A 15,256-nucleotide genomic window follows, 5' to 3' on the forward strand; every position below is an offset into this window, starting at 1 on the left:
CTGCTGAAATCACTCTCCTGGCTTCCTATCAAATCACGCATCTCTCACTCAATTCTCCTCCTCACTATTAAAGCTTTACACTCTTCTGCTCCTCCTTACATCTCAGCCCTAATTTCTCGCTATGCACCATCTAGACTCTTGTGTTCTGCTCAAGGATGTCTTCTCTCTACCCCTTTGTAACTAAAGCCCTCTCCCACTGTGATGATGAAAGTGTCCCCAGGCCACCATTTAAAGCATTATGCCCAGCTGGGGGGGCACTGAGGCATTAAAGGTGACTGTGGAGTGTCAGTTCTGTGGTCCACAGCTGACTGCAGTCCTAAAATGTATTTTAACCTGTCCAAAATGTGCCCGTGGGGAATTGTGAGTATCAGCTCTTGAACCCAATTGTGGTATTTAACTATTGGTACTGTAGTGCCGACGAGTATTCTAAAACAAATCTTGGGAAATCACCAACAATACCCAGGTACATGCTAGGTATACAGTATGCTGCAACATTTCAGTGACATTTCTGCAGACAGACTAATGGCCCATCGGATTAACAGCGGGGTCACTGGCAGTCCCATTCAAACTGAATGGGACTGCCAGGGACCCTTGCTGTATTAATCTGATGGGCCATTAGTCTCTGTAGAAATGTCACTGAAATGTTGCAGCATGTACCCAGCATGTACCTGGATCTTATTGGTGATAGCCCCAGATTTTCCAAGTCAAGTTTAAGGCAAGCTTTAGAATACTCTTCAGCGCACCTGTATAATAAAGATGTACGTGGTTTTACTGTTCCAGGAGTGCTAACCAGCGGGAATGTGCCAGGCGTGAGAGTCGGGGATGATTTTACGGTAAACCTTTGTCAGGGTGTGTTTGGGTAGATGGGGGGCCCATGTTGCGTGTTACCCCGAAACATGCACTCAGCCCCAGATTCCTGAGGACATGAAGAACACAGACCCCTGGCTAAAATCCCGCATGGAACGCAGGTTGCAGCTCACCGCCAAATCCCCCTGCGTCAGCACAAACCAGGGCAGTAAAACAGGGCAGGGAACTGGGTTACATTCCAGGTCCCGGGATATGCCCGTACCCCAGGACCCAGTGAGGGGTTCCGTAACACTCACCAGGGATAAGGTGGAGAGAGTTGTAAGGGTTACATTTTGAGTTAAAGCGTAGAGTGTCAGATCCGCAGCCAACTGCTAGCTGCAGTCCTGTGAATGTGTATAAACTGTCTATAGCCGCCCTACTAGGAATAAGAGGGCCCTATACCATATTAAGGGTTAATGAATACCCCCCCAGCCTACACGGGGCATAAGGGGTTAATTTATTGGTGTGTTAGGAAAATGTATTATAAAAATTGATAAATTAAAGCTAACCTCGTTTATCTGTGTTAACATTATAGGCATAATGGAATTCTCCTTCATTCCTGCCAGGCCAGGCCACTTAGGGGTGGCCTGATTAACCCCCTATCTCCACAATAGATTTTTACTAGCAGCAGCTGAGTCCTTGTGTATTTATAATATCAACAAAAACACCTGGAAAAACATGGTTTGCATTTTTATTATATTAGCATCAGCTGAGAAATTAATAGGCAACAGATTGTAATATTTGATCCCATGCTGTACACGAAAAACAGTTTTTGAGCTGTTGGGATATATTTTTCATAACGTTGTCAAACTAAATACAGTATATTGAATCAAGATTCAAATACAACCTCAAAGATTGAATTTTGCTATGGTATGTTGAGCAAATTGTTGTCTAACGACTGGCAATGTACCTTTTAGGAAAATAAACTTAGAAGCAGAGTTTTAAATACTATTTGCTTAGAATGTCTATGCAAGTATTTCTAATTTTTTTTTGTTATTATTTGTTAAGTAGAAATATTTTTTTTCTATTTTAGTGCTTTTATGACACATCGGATATGTCTCGGCCCTGACAGGTCAGAGGCTCTATTGACGTACCAGCTACTACATGGGGGAATGCTAATTTCCTAGTGGTTGATTGGGTATGTCCTATCGAAACAAAAATGGAGCCCCCTTCAAGTCCATTTTGGAAAGCAATGGGAAGGGGGGCAGTTATGTGGTTGCTGCTGAAGCCACCACACGGTGACAAATGCCAGAGGACCCGTGGCACTATGAAGATTCTGGTCAGATAAAACAATGAATGTGCTTAAGGAAGTTCAAAGAGTGCATACTCACAATGATCTTTCAAAGTTATTCACCTGGCCTGGGGTTTCCCCAGGGGTTGGATAATTATGACAAGGGTTGTTCATGTTACACAAGATTGTCTGTATCCATGGCAGCGTGCCAGCTGATGGCATGGCCTTATTCCGATAGTGACCTTAAAGAAATTATGAGAATTTATTTTTTAATATATCATTCTCAAAGGTTCTGGTAAAAATAATATATAAAATAAACCTCTCAACTATATTTGTATTTATAATTAATTACAATAATTTATCTTTTACACATTGTTACCAAGCATTTTGAAATACAGTCAATCTCTTGGTGGCCTTATCACATCTCTTGGGTTCAAATATCACCTCTATGCTGATGACACTCAAAATTACTTTTGCACCCCAGACCTTGCACCTGCTGTACAGACCAAAATCTATGAATGTCTCTCCGCTATATAATCCTGGATAGCCTTCCGCTGACTAGTAATTCCTCCCAAGTCTGGCCCTACTACCCCTTCTACATTACTGTTGGCACTACTATCATATACCCAGTATTACAAGCACACATTTGACTCTTCCCTCACATTCTCCTCTCAAATTCACAATGTAGCTAAAACCTGATGTTTTTTTCCTCTGTAACATTGCAAAGATACGTCCTTTCCTCTGTGTCTCTACTGCTACAACTCGAACGCAAGCCCTCATTCTCTCCAGTCTTGACTATTGTAACCTTCTACTGCCCGGCCTTCCTGCCTCTCAGCTGTCTCAAATGTGAAAATTAGGTGCGCAACCACAAACAATATATACGTGAAATAGTGATAGGTGATATAAAGGGGTAAAAAATGTGACCTGGTAAACTCGAAAGGAGCGTCTGCAGCTGTGGCACAGGGGATAGCTCAAATAACCCCTAATAGGAACAGGATACAGATAAAACACAGCGCACAACGCTCATAGTGTATTAAAAATTATAATGTAAATCAATAAAGAAGGTGAGTATTATGCGTACATTAATACAAAATAAACAGGCAATTGGAGGGTTATTGTTACCCATACACCACTCGGGACGACAGTGAAGAGGTCTTCAAAATAGGATAAACTTTATTGAACAAACAAAAAGTAGGTAAATAAACACCCTTCGAACGGTGACTCTAACCAACTTGGTTATTGGTACTGTTTTTAATCTTTTTTTCTTTTATTTTAGAGTCACCGTTCGAAGGGTGTTTATTTACCTACTTTTTGTTTGTTCAATAAAGTTTATCCTATTTTGTTTTGATTAGTTGCTCCTAGCAACATGTATTAGGGCCATGACCTGTGTAGTCATTTGACTCCTCCACGCTTCCTCTGGATTGGCTAATGTCCTTGATTGGAGGGCCTATCGGATGGAGGCGTGGGGTATTTAAATGTTTTGTCAATTTTAGAATTATTATTCCCTGATGAAGAGACTTTCAGGTCTCGAAACGCGTTGGAATTAAGATCCTAGCTGTTCTATGAACTTTGGGCTTTGCACTATCTCATTGCGGGCCTTCACGGTGTCTGGGAGGGCTACGACGTGCTGACGCTCCCGAGTGACGTCACTGATACGGATGTACCGGATCGGAGTGTGGAACAGCGTGACTCGTGTTGCTGTAAAGACCCACTGACCTGAGGACACTGCGTGCACCGTGAGCCCTGCTGAACTGTCTACGACTGAGCTGATTACCATCCAAGACACAGCCTGAGTGAAAGTGACCGTGACGGCAGGAGCGGTGTGTTTCTACACTGAAGACCTCTTCACTATCGTCCCGAGTGGTGTATGGGTAACAATAACCCTCCAATTGCCTGTTTATTTTGTATTAATGTACGCATAATACTCACCTTCTTTATTGATTTACATTATAATTTTTAATACACTATGAGCGTTGTGCGCTGTGTTTTTTCTGTATCCTCTCACCTGTCTCCTCTTCAATCTATCCTTAATTCTTCTGCAAGAATCATTTTATTTTCTCCTAACTCTGTCTTCACATCTTTCCTGCTGAAATAATTCTCCTGGCTTCGTATCAAATGTTGTGTAACAAACAAATGTCTCCTTCTCACTTTTAAGGCTATACAATATTCTGCCCCTCCATACATCTCAGCCCAAATTTTTGCTATACACCGTCCCAACTCTTGCGTTCTGCTCAAGGATGTCTACACATTTTGTATCTAATGACCTCTCCCGCCTAAATCCTCTCACTCATAGCCCCACACCTCTGGATTGCCCTTACCCTCAATATTCAACTAGCACCCTCTCCATCCACCATTTAGACTTAATCAAAACACATCTTAAAACACATCTCTAACAAAGCATATGGATATCTGATACTATACACTTTAAACATCAACATTTTTCTTACTTACCGTACCACTTTGATTGTAATCTCAGAGCAGGGTTTCCTTTTCCTAATGTTACTCTTATGTCTCTTACATAAAGGGCGTATTCCCATTATGTGTTATGTTATTACACTGTATGTTACATGTATTACTGCTGTGAAGTGCTACAATATGTATATAGATGGCACGATATAAATAAAGATATACATACACACAAACACACACACACTAACTCAGTGATATAGATGGTACTCCAAATGACACGATTATATTCCACCATATAAAGTACTATTTGTCAGCAATGAAAATCATTCTGCTTTTTGCCACAATACACTTGAATACTAATGTACACTAAAATGCATACATAATGCAATCTTAAGTATTGACTCAGAAATATGAATTGTGTGTATGCATTGCTGTGTTCCAATTAATATAATGAAATTTGCAACAGCTCTCACTAAAAAAAGGTGCGTTTTTAAGATTGTAAAGCAAAATTTTAAAGAAAGTGATTTTTCAAATCATGCTTGAACAAAATCTATACTAGAGAAAATATTAAATCTTGTTTATTTAGAGATGTACAGTATTATTTTGCTTACATCATTTTCTAATAAAAAATTTGAAGTTATTCCATATGGGCCTTATTCTATAAAGTGTGACCATGCTTGCAGTCCCGCATGGAAAGCCCCATTATTTAAATTTTGCTATATTATGACTAAGCGTTATCTAATATAATGCAAAACATAATAATGATTTGAGATGTGCTAGTTGCTTCAAAACGGCTTAGCAACATTTTTCACATTTTATTCTTAAATTACATTTCACCCAAAATGTCACCATTTGGACCTGAGAGAATGGGCCTGAGGAAGGGGTCTTCTTCCCGAAACCTTGCCCCCCTAATACCCTCCTCCACCTTCCTTTTTTCCCTTTGTGTTTTTACCCATCTCTCCTCCTATTTTTCATTTTGTTCACCCCCTGTCCCTGTTTTCCCTACATTTTTTTAGAGTGCACTGACACATTACCCGCTTGTGTGACATTTCTCCATATTTATTACTGTCATGTACTTGCATTAAAATTATCTGTTTGGCATTTACCTCGTTTTATGTTTTTGCTTAAATTTGAGAGTGCTGGAACATTGGTTGTGTTATAACTAAATACTGTACAGTATGTCTGGTCATTTTATAGTATTGTAACACAGAAGCATATTTCCATACTGTAACTGTATGACTTTTGGCAAATCATTAATATAGATTATGACTCACTATACTTATTTTTGTACGAGTGCACAACTTTAGTGGGGGTCCACTTACATTGATTTTTGAATACAGGTGGATTTGTTGATCTAACCCAAACCAAGATGAAGAACAGGAATAAAGGCCACAGCAACTCAATAACAAGACGAAACTGGATAAGAAATAATAAAATGTATTAAAATGTGTTATAATGCATTTGCAATTACAAAATCTAAAACTTGCATTAAAAGATCAACATAATTTAGACAGAAAAATTGCCAATTTAAAGAAAAACATTTGTTATAGAGGAAAAGTTAAAATAACGAACAAAAGAAATAAAAAGGAGCTTGACATTGGACACTCAATTATAAGATGTTACTTATTTTAATATAAAAATTATAAACAAACCACATTAATAACACATTATTTATAACACATATGCAAAATTGACTGCTTACTACAAGATCTTGTAATTCTGCAAAATATAGAACGGGTCATCATACTGTATAATTAATAGTACTTAGCACATACTGTAGATACATTCTATCAGCTTACCTGACCAAAATAAGGTCATTTAATACACTGGTCCAAATGCATCAAGTTCCATTAGGCTATTAAACCTAATGTTAACCTAAATTAATGTTAGGTTAATCATAATGCCTACACTGGCGACACACTTTATTCGAGCTCGGCTAGTCCCACGAATTCGGGTATACCCGGGTGTATTGAGGTTTGTGACTGTTTTCTGCCCGAGTGCATTGAGGTATTTTCCAAGCAGGGATTGAAGCATTTTATTCCCGCTGGCTGCAAAACTGCACAGTATATATATATATATAATGCATTACAATTCATGAATTTATGCCATCTGGTAGACACGCGAAGCATTGCAGCCTATTAAATCCTAATCATTATCATTTAACAGATCAGCCGCCCGTCAGCCAGGCATGAACCCAGGCTGGGAAGGCAAACGCAACAGGGCTTGTCAGAGGTGAGGAGCGGCGCATTCCAGGTATCTGCCAGGTACATACTGGGTATTTGCTCGAATAAAGTGTGTCGGTGCAGTATGTACAAGAGCAAATTACCTAATGTTAACCCAGTGCTACTCCTTAAATAATGTATGCGTATTTTTTCCAGCCATTAGTGCTAATCATATGCAAAAGAGGTGTCACCCCTAACATCGCATATACAATAAAGGCCATTTAGGTTAACAAAGGGATATAACTAATGTTGTTTAGGAGAGAGAGAAGAGTCCTAATTTAATAGACTACCAAGTGCTATATACATCACGTTCAAACACACCTTTAGACAACATGCAGAGAGACACTTGTTCACAAAAAAAATGTGCAGTCACGGGATATGTGAATTGTCATAATAAGGGTCAGCAACATATCTCTCTCTATCCATATTCCAGAGTCTGGAGAGAGTTAAAGACGCCTTTGTGTAAGACATGATATAATGTCTGGTTATTTGAAGCTAATGTACTATGTTAGTGCTAAATTAACCTAACATTAACTCTACACTAATGAGTTAAATGATGACCGTTGTTTTTGCATATACCGTATTGGCCTGAATGTAGTGCTATGTTTGTTTCCTAAAAATGTCCTTCCGAAAACTGTATTTGTATTATATGTGCAGCCTGTAACACCTTTATTTTTCATGTAGAACATCTTCAAAACTTTAGGCTCGTATTATGTGCGAGGCTGTACTATATTCGGGCTGATACAGCAGTTTACTTTAAATGTATGCATGCACTGTATTTTCATGTCAAAGGCTTTGGTCCCGCTGCGTGCAGCACGCGCGGCAGCGGGCCACCAGCCCCTTTCCTCCAGTCTGGAGGTTCCCACTGGCTCCTTCCGACGTGGCTGACTGCGTGCTGTGACGCGTCAGCCGGCCGATGCTGCAAGCTCCAAGTGATTTGCAGCTCTGACGTGTCACGGGTGCGGCAGTCAGCCAATGAGGGAAGGAGGGGAGGGAAGGAGCTACGGAAGGGAGGTGGCTTGGGAGGGGAGCAGGGAAGGAGCTGCGGGGGGGTAAGTGTGTGTGTGTATATGCCTGCCCTTGAACTGCAGCAGGGGCAGAGCAGGCTGCGTGTAAACATGCACAGGGAATATCATCGGCTCACCATGCCTGGCTCCTTTGATAAGTGTATTGGAACACATTTCTACCACGCTTATCAGTTTAAATCACATATCCTGACTTTCTCTGCAGAGGAAACCGGATCGTTGGCTAAATATTTCTGCCAACATTACTTCACATGAGTGAAGTGTGTCCTAATAGCTTCTCAATCGCAGGCTCACAATGCCTACGTTAAATTCCAGCTGATCCAGGCATGATAATTTTTAGGGTCTCACATGCTTCTCATACTTTAAAAAGAGCTGCCTCAAATCATAGCTTCCTATTGGCTATTTTTGGAATTGTTAGACATTTTTGGTTCCTATTGTTAAACACTGTTTGCGATATAATGATTTGATTTATTCAGGTTCCAGTACTGTCAGATAATTAAACCAAACATTTGCATACTTCTCACTCTGCAGCTGATTGTGCAGAAAATTAGCATCAAATGCAGAAGCATTTGTTGCCACATTGTAACTTTGTTGGTGCAATACCTGCTGAATCTATAAAGCTCATAGGGGTCTGTCATGATAATATCTGCTCCGATCCCCCCCCGCTCTGACCTCCCCCCCGGTCTGATTTCCCCCCCTGCTCCTATCCCGCTCCGACCCCCCCGTTCCGATTTCCCCCTGTGTGTATGAGTGCCTGCGTGTCTGTGTTTGAGTGCCTGTGAGTGTGTGAGTGGAGGGGAGCAGAGAAGGAGCTGCAGGAGGGAAGCTGTGTGTGTGTGTCGTGGGTTTCGTATACCCGGGCTCCTGCACACCTTTCGGGGAGGGACGGAGGGAGGGAAGGATGAGGAGGGGGTGGGGGGACGGACGAACGGACGGACCCTCCGCTCAAACCACGCCCCCTCCTGCTCCAGCTGTCGCTCCCTGCAGACCACAGGTAGCGGTCAATTGCCTCTCAGCGCGCCGCCTGAGGCAGCGGGGCCTTAGCCTAAAAGAAACAGTCTTACAATTGCAGTACAGTATGTATCAGACACAGAGCACAAGAACTCCTCACAATCATAAAAGAAAAGAAACAAATATACATTCTGTAGTGCAAATGTGCAAAATTCAAAAGTGGTGATTGAAGAAATCTTCAATGTTACCGAAATATTGCGACTTACGCTTTACCCTTGTTTTAATAGATACAGGGAATTTTTCATGGGTTACATTGTACCTTCTGATTGATTAGTCACTACACTTGCTCAAAATAGACAATATCTAGGGTATAAAAGTGAAAAAGAGTTTGGAATTACACCATATTGTATAGATCTGCTCTCCTGTGTTAGAGATGTATACTGATTAACCCCCTTCAGTAACAACCAGGGACATAAGGATATATTTCCAATATTAAATGGTACCTCTTCTATGATTCAGTGAACACTGAATATGCTACTAATCACTGCTATGACAGAATATTTTACACTATTTCAGACATCCATACTGACATCATTTGGATTCATAAGATTTTTAATCTACTTACCTTGATACAAACCAAGCGGTTTGTGACATTTGCTCTCAGAGGGTATTGTTACAAAACAGATGATTTCTGTATATCTACCAGTATCTGTATACTGACATTGTTTCAATATCCTTTGTATCCCACCACCGGGGATTTTTAACAATTGGCACTGCTTGTATATATGTTGCACTTAGTGAGTTCATTTGGTTAATAACTTTTTTTTTTTCAATGTTTTCAAACATTTTGTTGTGACCACATCGTTTTTGGTTTTCAGTCTTATCAGACAGATCTCTGATATATAGCCCAGGTGTATTAACACCAATTCAAAGCAACATTACTTGAAGACTGTTTGCTTTATTGTATTAGGAATTTTTTTGCTTTTTTAGAGTGCAGATATGGGTAATCTTTTTTGATCCCTCATGGATCACGTGTGAATAACATATTTTCACAAAAAAAAATATGTTTAATATTGTACATACTAAAAATGAAGAAAGGAAAAGGCACTACTTAGGAAAAATAATTAAAATCAATATATCAATGTTGCACAATACAAATTCCTCCGTGCGCCACTTTGATCAAGTGGACAGCGGCCCAAGTGTGGCCAAGATCATGACCAAGCACGATCACCGCCAAGTGCAGAGGGAATTTCCCAGAAGAATAAACTTAGTGGGGATCCCTGCTTCTGAATAGGACACCTGCTGCCCAAACTGGACGAACTAAGGGCATGGTGCCTTATGCATAAACCCAAAGCCATCATTCTTATAGAAACATGGCTATCCCCTAAAACCCCTGATGCAAATATCGCCTTTCAGGGATACTCCATTTTTATCAGAGATAGGTCAAAGAGAGGAGGAGGCGTGTTATTTTATATTGCAGACACCTTACAATTTGCACTGTTAAATTGCCCACCAAGCCCATCCTCTTTTGAAATTCTAGTTGGCAAAATCTGCCTCCCCTTTTCTAAGCCCATCTTACTTGCTGGCATCTACCGCCCCCCTAAAGCCCCTCTACAATCCCTGACTGATATCACCCAATTTCTTGGCTCCATTTCCTCTCTGAATGAGAAGAGTGAGCTGCTAGTTCTTGGAGATTTCAACTTCAATTGGCTTGACCCTAAAAACCACAAAATCCAGATAAAACTCAAGTCACTTAACCTATCGCAACTCATTTCCCAACCCACACGGATAAACCTGAAATCACATAACCATTCCTTGCTAGACTGGATTCTCTCCTCAAACCCCAGCAGAATCCAATCCTCTGGCATCCTTCCTGACATTTTCAGTGACCATGCAATAGTGTACTGTGTAAGGAAAATTAAAACGCCCCAATCAAGCCCTTAAGTTCTCCTCACTAGAACATTTAAAAACTTTAACCCACAACAGTTTCTGGATGACCTTACCAACTGCCCATGGCACAGAATCGATTTAATTCCCGACCCTGATTCTGCGCTTGACTATTTCCAATCAGAGTTCTTAAAACTCTGCGATACCCATGCTCCACTATGCAAAATAAGAGTACGGGGGGCCCACCTTCCATGGGTTACAACTGACCTTATTGCACTCTACCAGCTCAGGGATATCTTGTGGAAAAGCTACAAAGTAACTGGCACTACCAAGGATCTCAATCACTACAGATGCACGCGGAACATGTGCACAAGGCATGCAAAAGCACAATATTACTATGACAATCTCCACCAAAATACAACAAATCCAGCTAACTTCTGGAAGGTTATCAACAACATATTCCAGCCTCCTAACCATCAACAACCAAGTAATATCACTAAGGGGGATATTACTCTGACAGACCCCACTGACATTGCAAATGCATTCAATGATTACTTTGTGGGGTGCGCCACTAACTTATTAGCAAAATGCAGCCCAAACCACAAACCTGAATCTCATCCTGGGAGTACCCCTATAGTCCCACCCCCTCCCAACACTGCCCACAATTTTCAATTTGGCCCAGTAGCTGAAGAGGAGATTATACAAGCGCTCCTCAAACTAAAACTAAACAGCCAATGTGGACCTGACTTACTACAATCTAGGTTCCTACGACTTGGTGCCCCAGCCATTGCCAAACCAATTGCGTCCATAGTCAACTCTATCCTGTCTGCAGGACATATCCCTAAGACCTGGAAAACTGCCAGAGTTGTCCCAATCTTCAAAAGTGGGGACAAAAACACTGTCTCAAACTACAGGCCAATCTCACTTCTCCCAATTCTATCCAAAGTCATGGAAAAATGTGCCCACTCTCAATTAAGCGATTTCAATACCAAGACAAATTTCCCTAGCCAATTCCAATCTGGCTTTCGTCCCAAACACTCCACCGTAACTACCCTGCTAAAAGTTTGCAATGAAATCCTGTGTGGAATGGAACGGGGACAACTCACTGGTGCAGTATTCCTAGATTTTGCAAAGGCTTTTGACACAGTTGATCATGCTATCCTGCTCAACAAACTCCAGAGCTCTGGAATAGGGAAGCTTGCTTTAAACTGGTTTCAGTCCTACCTATCAGGAAGATCCCAACATGTGTCCATCTCAGGCTCTAACTCCAACCCCCTGGACATCACCTGTGGTGTCCCGCAAGGCTCTGTTCTGGGGCCCTTACTCTTCTCAGTGTTCATTAATGATCTTCCCACAGCTTGTAAGGAAGCCTCAATACACATGCATGCAGATGACACAATCCTATATGCACACAGCCATAGCCTCTCTAACCTTCAACACATACTTCAGTCTGACTTTTTGAGACTCAAAAACTGGATTTCCCAAAACAAACTGTTTTTAAACACTGACAAGACTGTAACAATGGTATTCGGGACCAAGACTAAATTTTTAAAGCTTCCAGTGACTGATCTCCTGATTAGAACCAACACTAACACCACCCTAACCCCTGTCTCTAGTTTTAAATACCTGGGCTTATGGTTTGACTCCCACTTAACATTCGGGATGCACATTGATATCCTGACAACCAAGACCTATGCCAAACTAGGGGCACTTTACAGGAACAAATCCTCCCTAAGTCTCCTGGTCAGAAAGCGTATCGCACAGCAGATGCTAATGCCAATTATTGACTATGGAGACATAGTATACGGCTCGGCACCTCAAACCCACCTTAGCAAACTTGACACCCTCTACAATTCAATTTGTCATTTTGTTCTCCAATGCAACTACAACACACATCACTGCGATATGCTCAAAGAACTAGATTGGTCATCACTAGAGTCTAGGCGCAAAGTTCACCTTTCCTGTCTTGTCTTTAAATTCTTCATGGGCAAGCTACCCAGCTATCTGAACAAGCTCCTCACCCCTACCACATGCAGCACTTATCACCTGAGATCAGACTCCAAAAGACTGTTCATGGTCCCAAGGCTCAACAAAGTATCCGGACGTTCCTCCTTCTCCTACCGTGCACCCCAAAACTGGAACAACCTACCAGAGACTCTCACATCCACCACCAGTTTAAGTTCTTTCAAATCTAAGGCTGTCTCACATTTTAATCTGGTCTGTAACTGTTTCATACGCCATAATATATATTTTCTTTAACTGTGCACGCAATGTCTTGTGTATAATGTATACCCTGTTCATTTATGTAACTGTATTTGTAACCATGTATTATTTGTTTTTCTCTGTGCCCAGGACATACTTGAAAACGAGAGGTAACTCTCAATGTATTACTTTCTGGTAAAATATTTTATAAATAAATAAATAAATCCTACTGGGCCGCACTAGTCTGGAAGAGCTGTGCAGTTAGAGAAGTGGCCCCTCTTCCTGCATTTCCCTGCACAGCAATTACAGACAAGAGCACTTTTTTAATAATTATTACATAGGGTTGATGCAGGGGGTCTCTGGACCTGAAAGTAATGTGGTTCAGCTCTGTAAATCCCTTGCTGCAATCCTATGTAATAAAAATAAAATAAAACAGAGCTTTATTACCTTAGTGGCACATCACCAAGGTAATGAAGGGGTTAAACATCAGTACCAGGTTTGTGGTAGAGATTGCAGGTAAATGTTGAAGTTGCCCGATGGTGGGTGGTTAGGCCACCCGGGAGGGTTGCGGGAGGAGTTAATCACTTAATTACCTTTGCGATTACTATGAAGGCCGTCCTCATCCTCCTCCTCTGTGTCACCAACATTAAAACACAATCTATAGTAACCGCTTAATTACCTTGGAGGGAACACTAACCATTAAATCCATGGATTGTCACTGTTGATAACTATTAATTAAAAGTGGGTACAGATAGCCATATTGGTAATCGATGGGCACTCTATAATCAAAAAATGTGTTTATTGTGTTTATATCTCCTTCGATCAAAATTGCTGCAGCGATGGTCCGTGGGATATGGTGTCATAAGATATCCAGTACCATCTGAAAATATAGCTGCAACTGCCGGTTTTAAGTCAATGTTTAAGGAAAATCCCTGAGCATTCCGCAAACACTACTAGATAGTTCACAGCAGGCTGTAATGTAGCATTGGATGAACACAGTGGGGGTCCCTCTGTTTTAGTGGGACTCGTGTGGTGCGAATCCTACCTGGCTCCACCTGTCTGTAATTAACACACAGTAAGAGATTGACTGAATCAGTCACTCTACCTGCATGCCTCTAACAAGCGATTGCAGGGCTTTTATTTTAATAATACAAAATTGTAGCAGGGGTTCTCTGGAGCTTAACCACATTGACTTCAGTTCTGGGGAACCTCTGCTTCCCGAGTTAAAGGCCCCATTATAGGGTGCCAGTATCCCAGCGACCATTTTTAAATTCTCCCGTGTCACGGCCCACATGATTGGGATATTTAAACAAAGCAGAGGGATACAGGCACCCCATAATGGAGGTCTATGTCATTTGCTTGTTATGTTTGTTTATTTATTGTTTATTGTGTTATTTCATGCATATATATTTTCTTTTCTATTCATTGTATTTATTTTTAGTGTTAATATTTGTACATTCATTCACCATTAAGAATAACTTTTATTGTTTTTTCATTTTGATATTATACAATTATCCTATTATTGGTTTTAATTAGTGATGAGAGTATATATGTATATATATATGTCTGTATGCCTTATTATCTATCTTACCCCTGATGAAGTGACCTCTGTCACGAAACGCCTACTGGAATCACTCACTGAACACCAGTAATGGTGGAGGTTTGAATGAAGAACAACATTTTAAATTCTTCCTTGACAGGAGATAATTTTGTATCCCTCTAGAATGGTTGCCCATCTCCGTGGATCTCTCCAGAACATAATATTCTTCTGATATCTGTTTATTACTATTTGGTTATTTAATTAATTTTTCTTCCAAATGCATTTTTATATTATTTTATGTACAATAATTCATGTGCAGCATTTTGCTAGTAAAAAGACAAGTACAGATCTCAGTACTAATTATACTCTTATTTTATGTTATTTAGGGTGTTTTTTTGAAGAATGCACTGTATGGACATACAGATGCCGAGGCAGTTATTTTAAGACATCAAAGCGCCGTTTTCGTGTACGCTGCTGTACTCCACGCGGTATTCATGCCGCATTCCTGTGTTCATGCCGCCCTCACACCACCAGGTTTACCCGCGGTGTACCACTGTTGATCTGTTTTAATTGAATGGTTTCGGATTTTTTTTCGATGTAATTCAGAAATTAATGAATTGTTATGTGTATAATTGGACAGTGTTGTCGAACTGGACATTGATTTGTATTGCATTTAATTTTTTATCTGGACAGTATCATATATATTATTTATATATTTTTTGTTATATTGAATCGATTTATTTTAATTTATTTTTAGTCCTGAACAGCATAGTCACCATTTCATCACTCATCATTTGACCCCACTCTTGCTAGTTAGATATAGGTAGGTGCCACTTCTTTCTCATATATATATATATTGTGACAGGGCATTGACTCAGTATATGTTAGTAGGAGATGGCAGTATGCATGCTTTCGAGTAGACGAGGGGTTAACCCAGCTTGTT

At 40.6% G+C, this 15,256-nt stretch overlaps 1 protein-coding gene across 5 annotated transcripts in view; it reads right to left on the bottom strand.

The window, feature by feature from the left end:
- LOC142496631 (phospholipid-transporting ATPase ABCA1-like) overlaps positions 1–15,256 on the bottom strand; it is a 1,672,602-nt gene that overhangs the window by 1,418,882 nt on the left and 238,464 nt on the right. For all 5 annotated transcript variants that reach the window (XM_075603302.1, XM_075603295.1, XM_075603331.1 and 2 more), the window contains 2 exons: positions 5,809–5,902; positions 2,178–2,319 (listed from right to left, as the gene is read on the bottom strand). In XM_075603302.1, coding sequence (XP_075459417.1) covers positions 2,178–2,319; positions 5,809–5,902 — 236 coding nt within the window. The remainder of the gene's footprint in view (positions 1–2,177; positions 2,320–5,808; positions 5,903–15,256) is intronic.

The sequence above is a fragment of the Ascaphus truei genome, chromosome 1, assembly GCF_040206685.1.
Source record: "Ascaphus truei isolate aAscTru1 chromosome 1, aAscTru1.hap1, whole genome shotgun sequence".
In the NCBI taxonomy this organism is placed as follows: domain Eukaryota; kingdom Metazoa; phylum Chordata; class Amphibia; order Anura; family Ascaphidae; genus Ascaphus; species Ascaphus truei.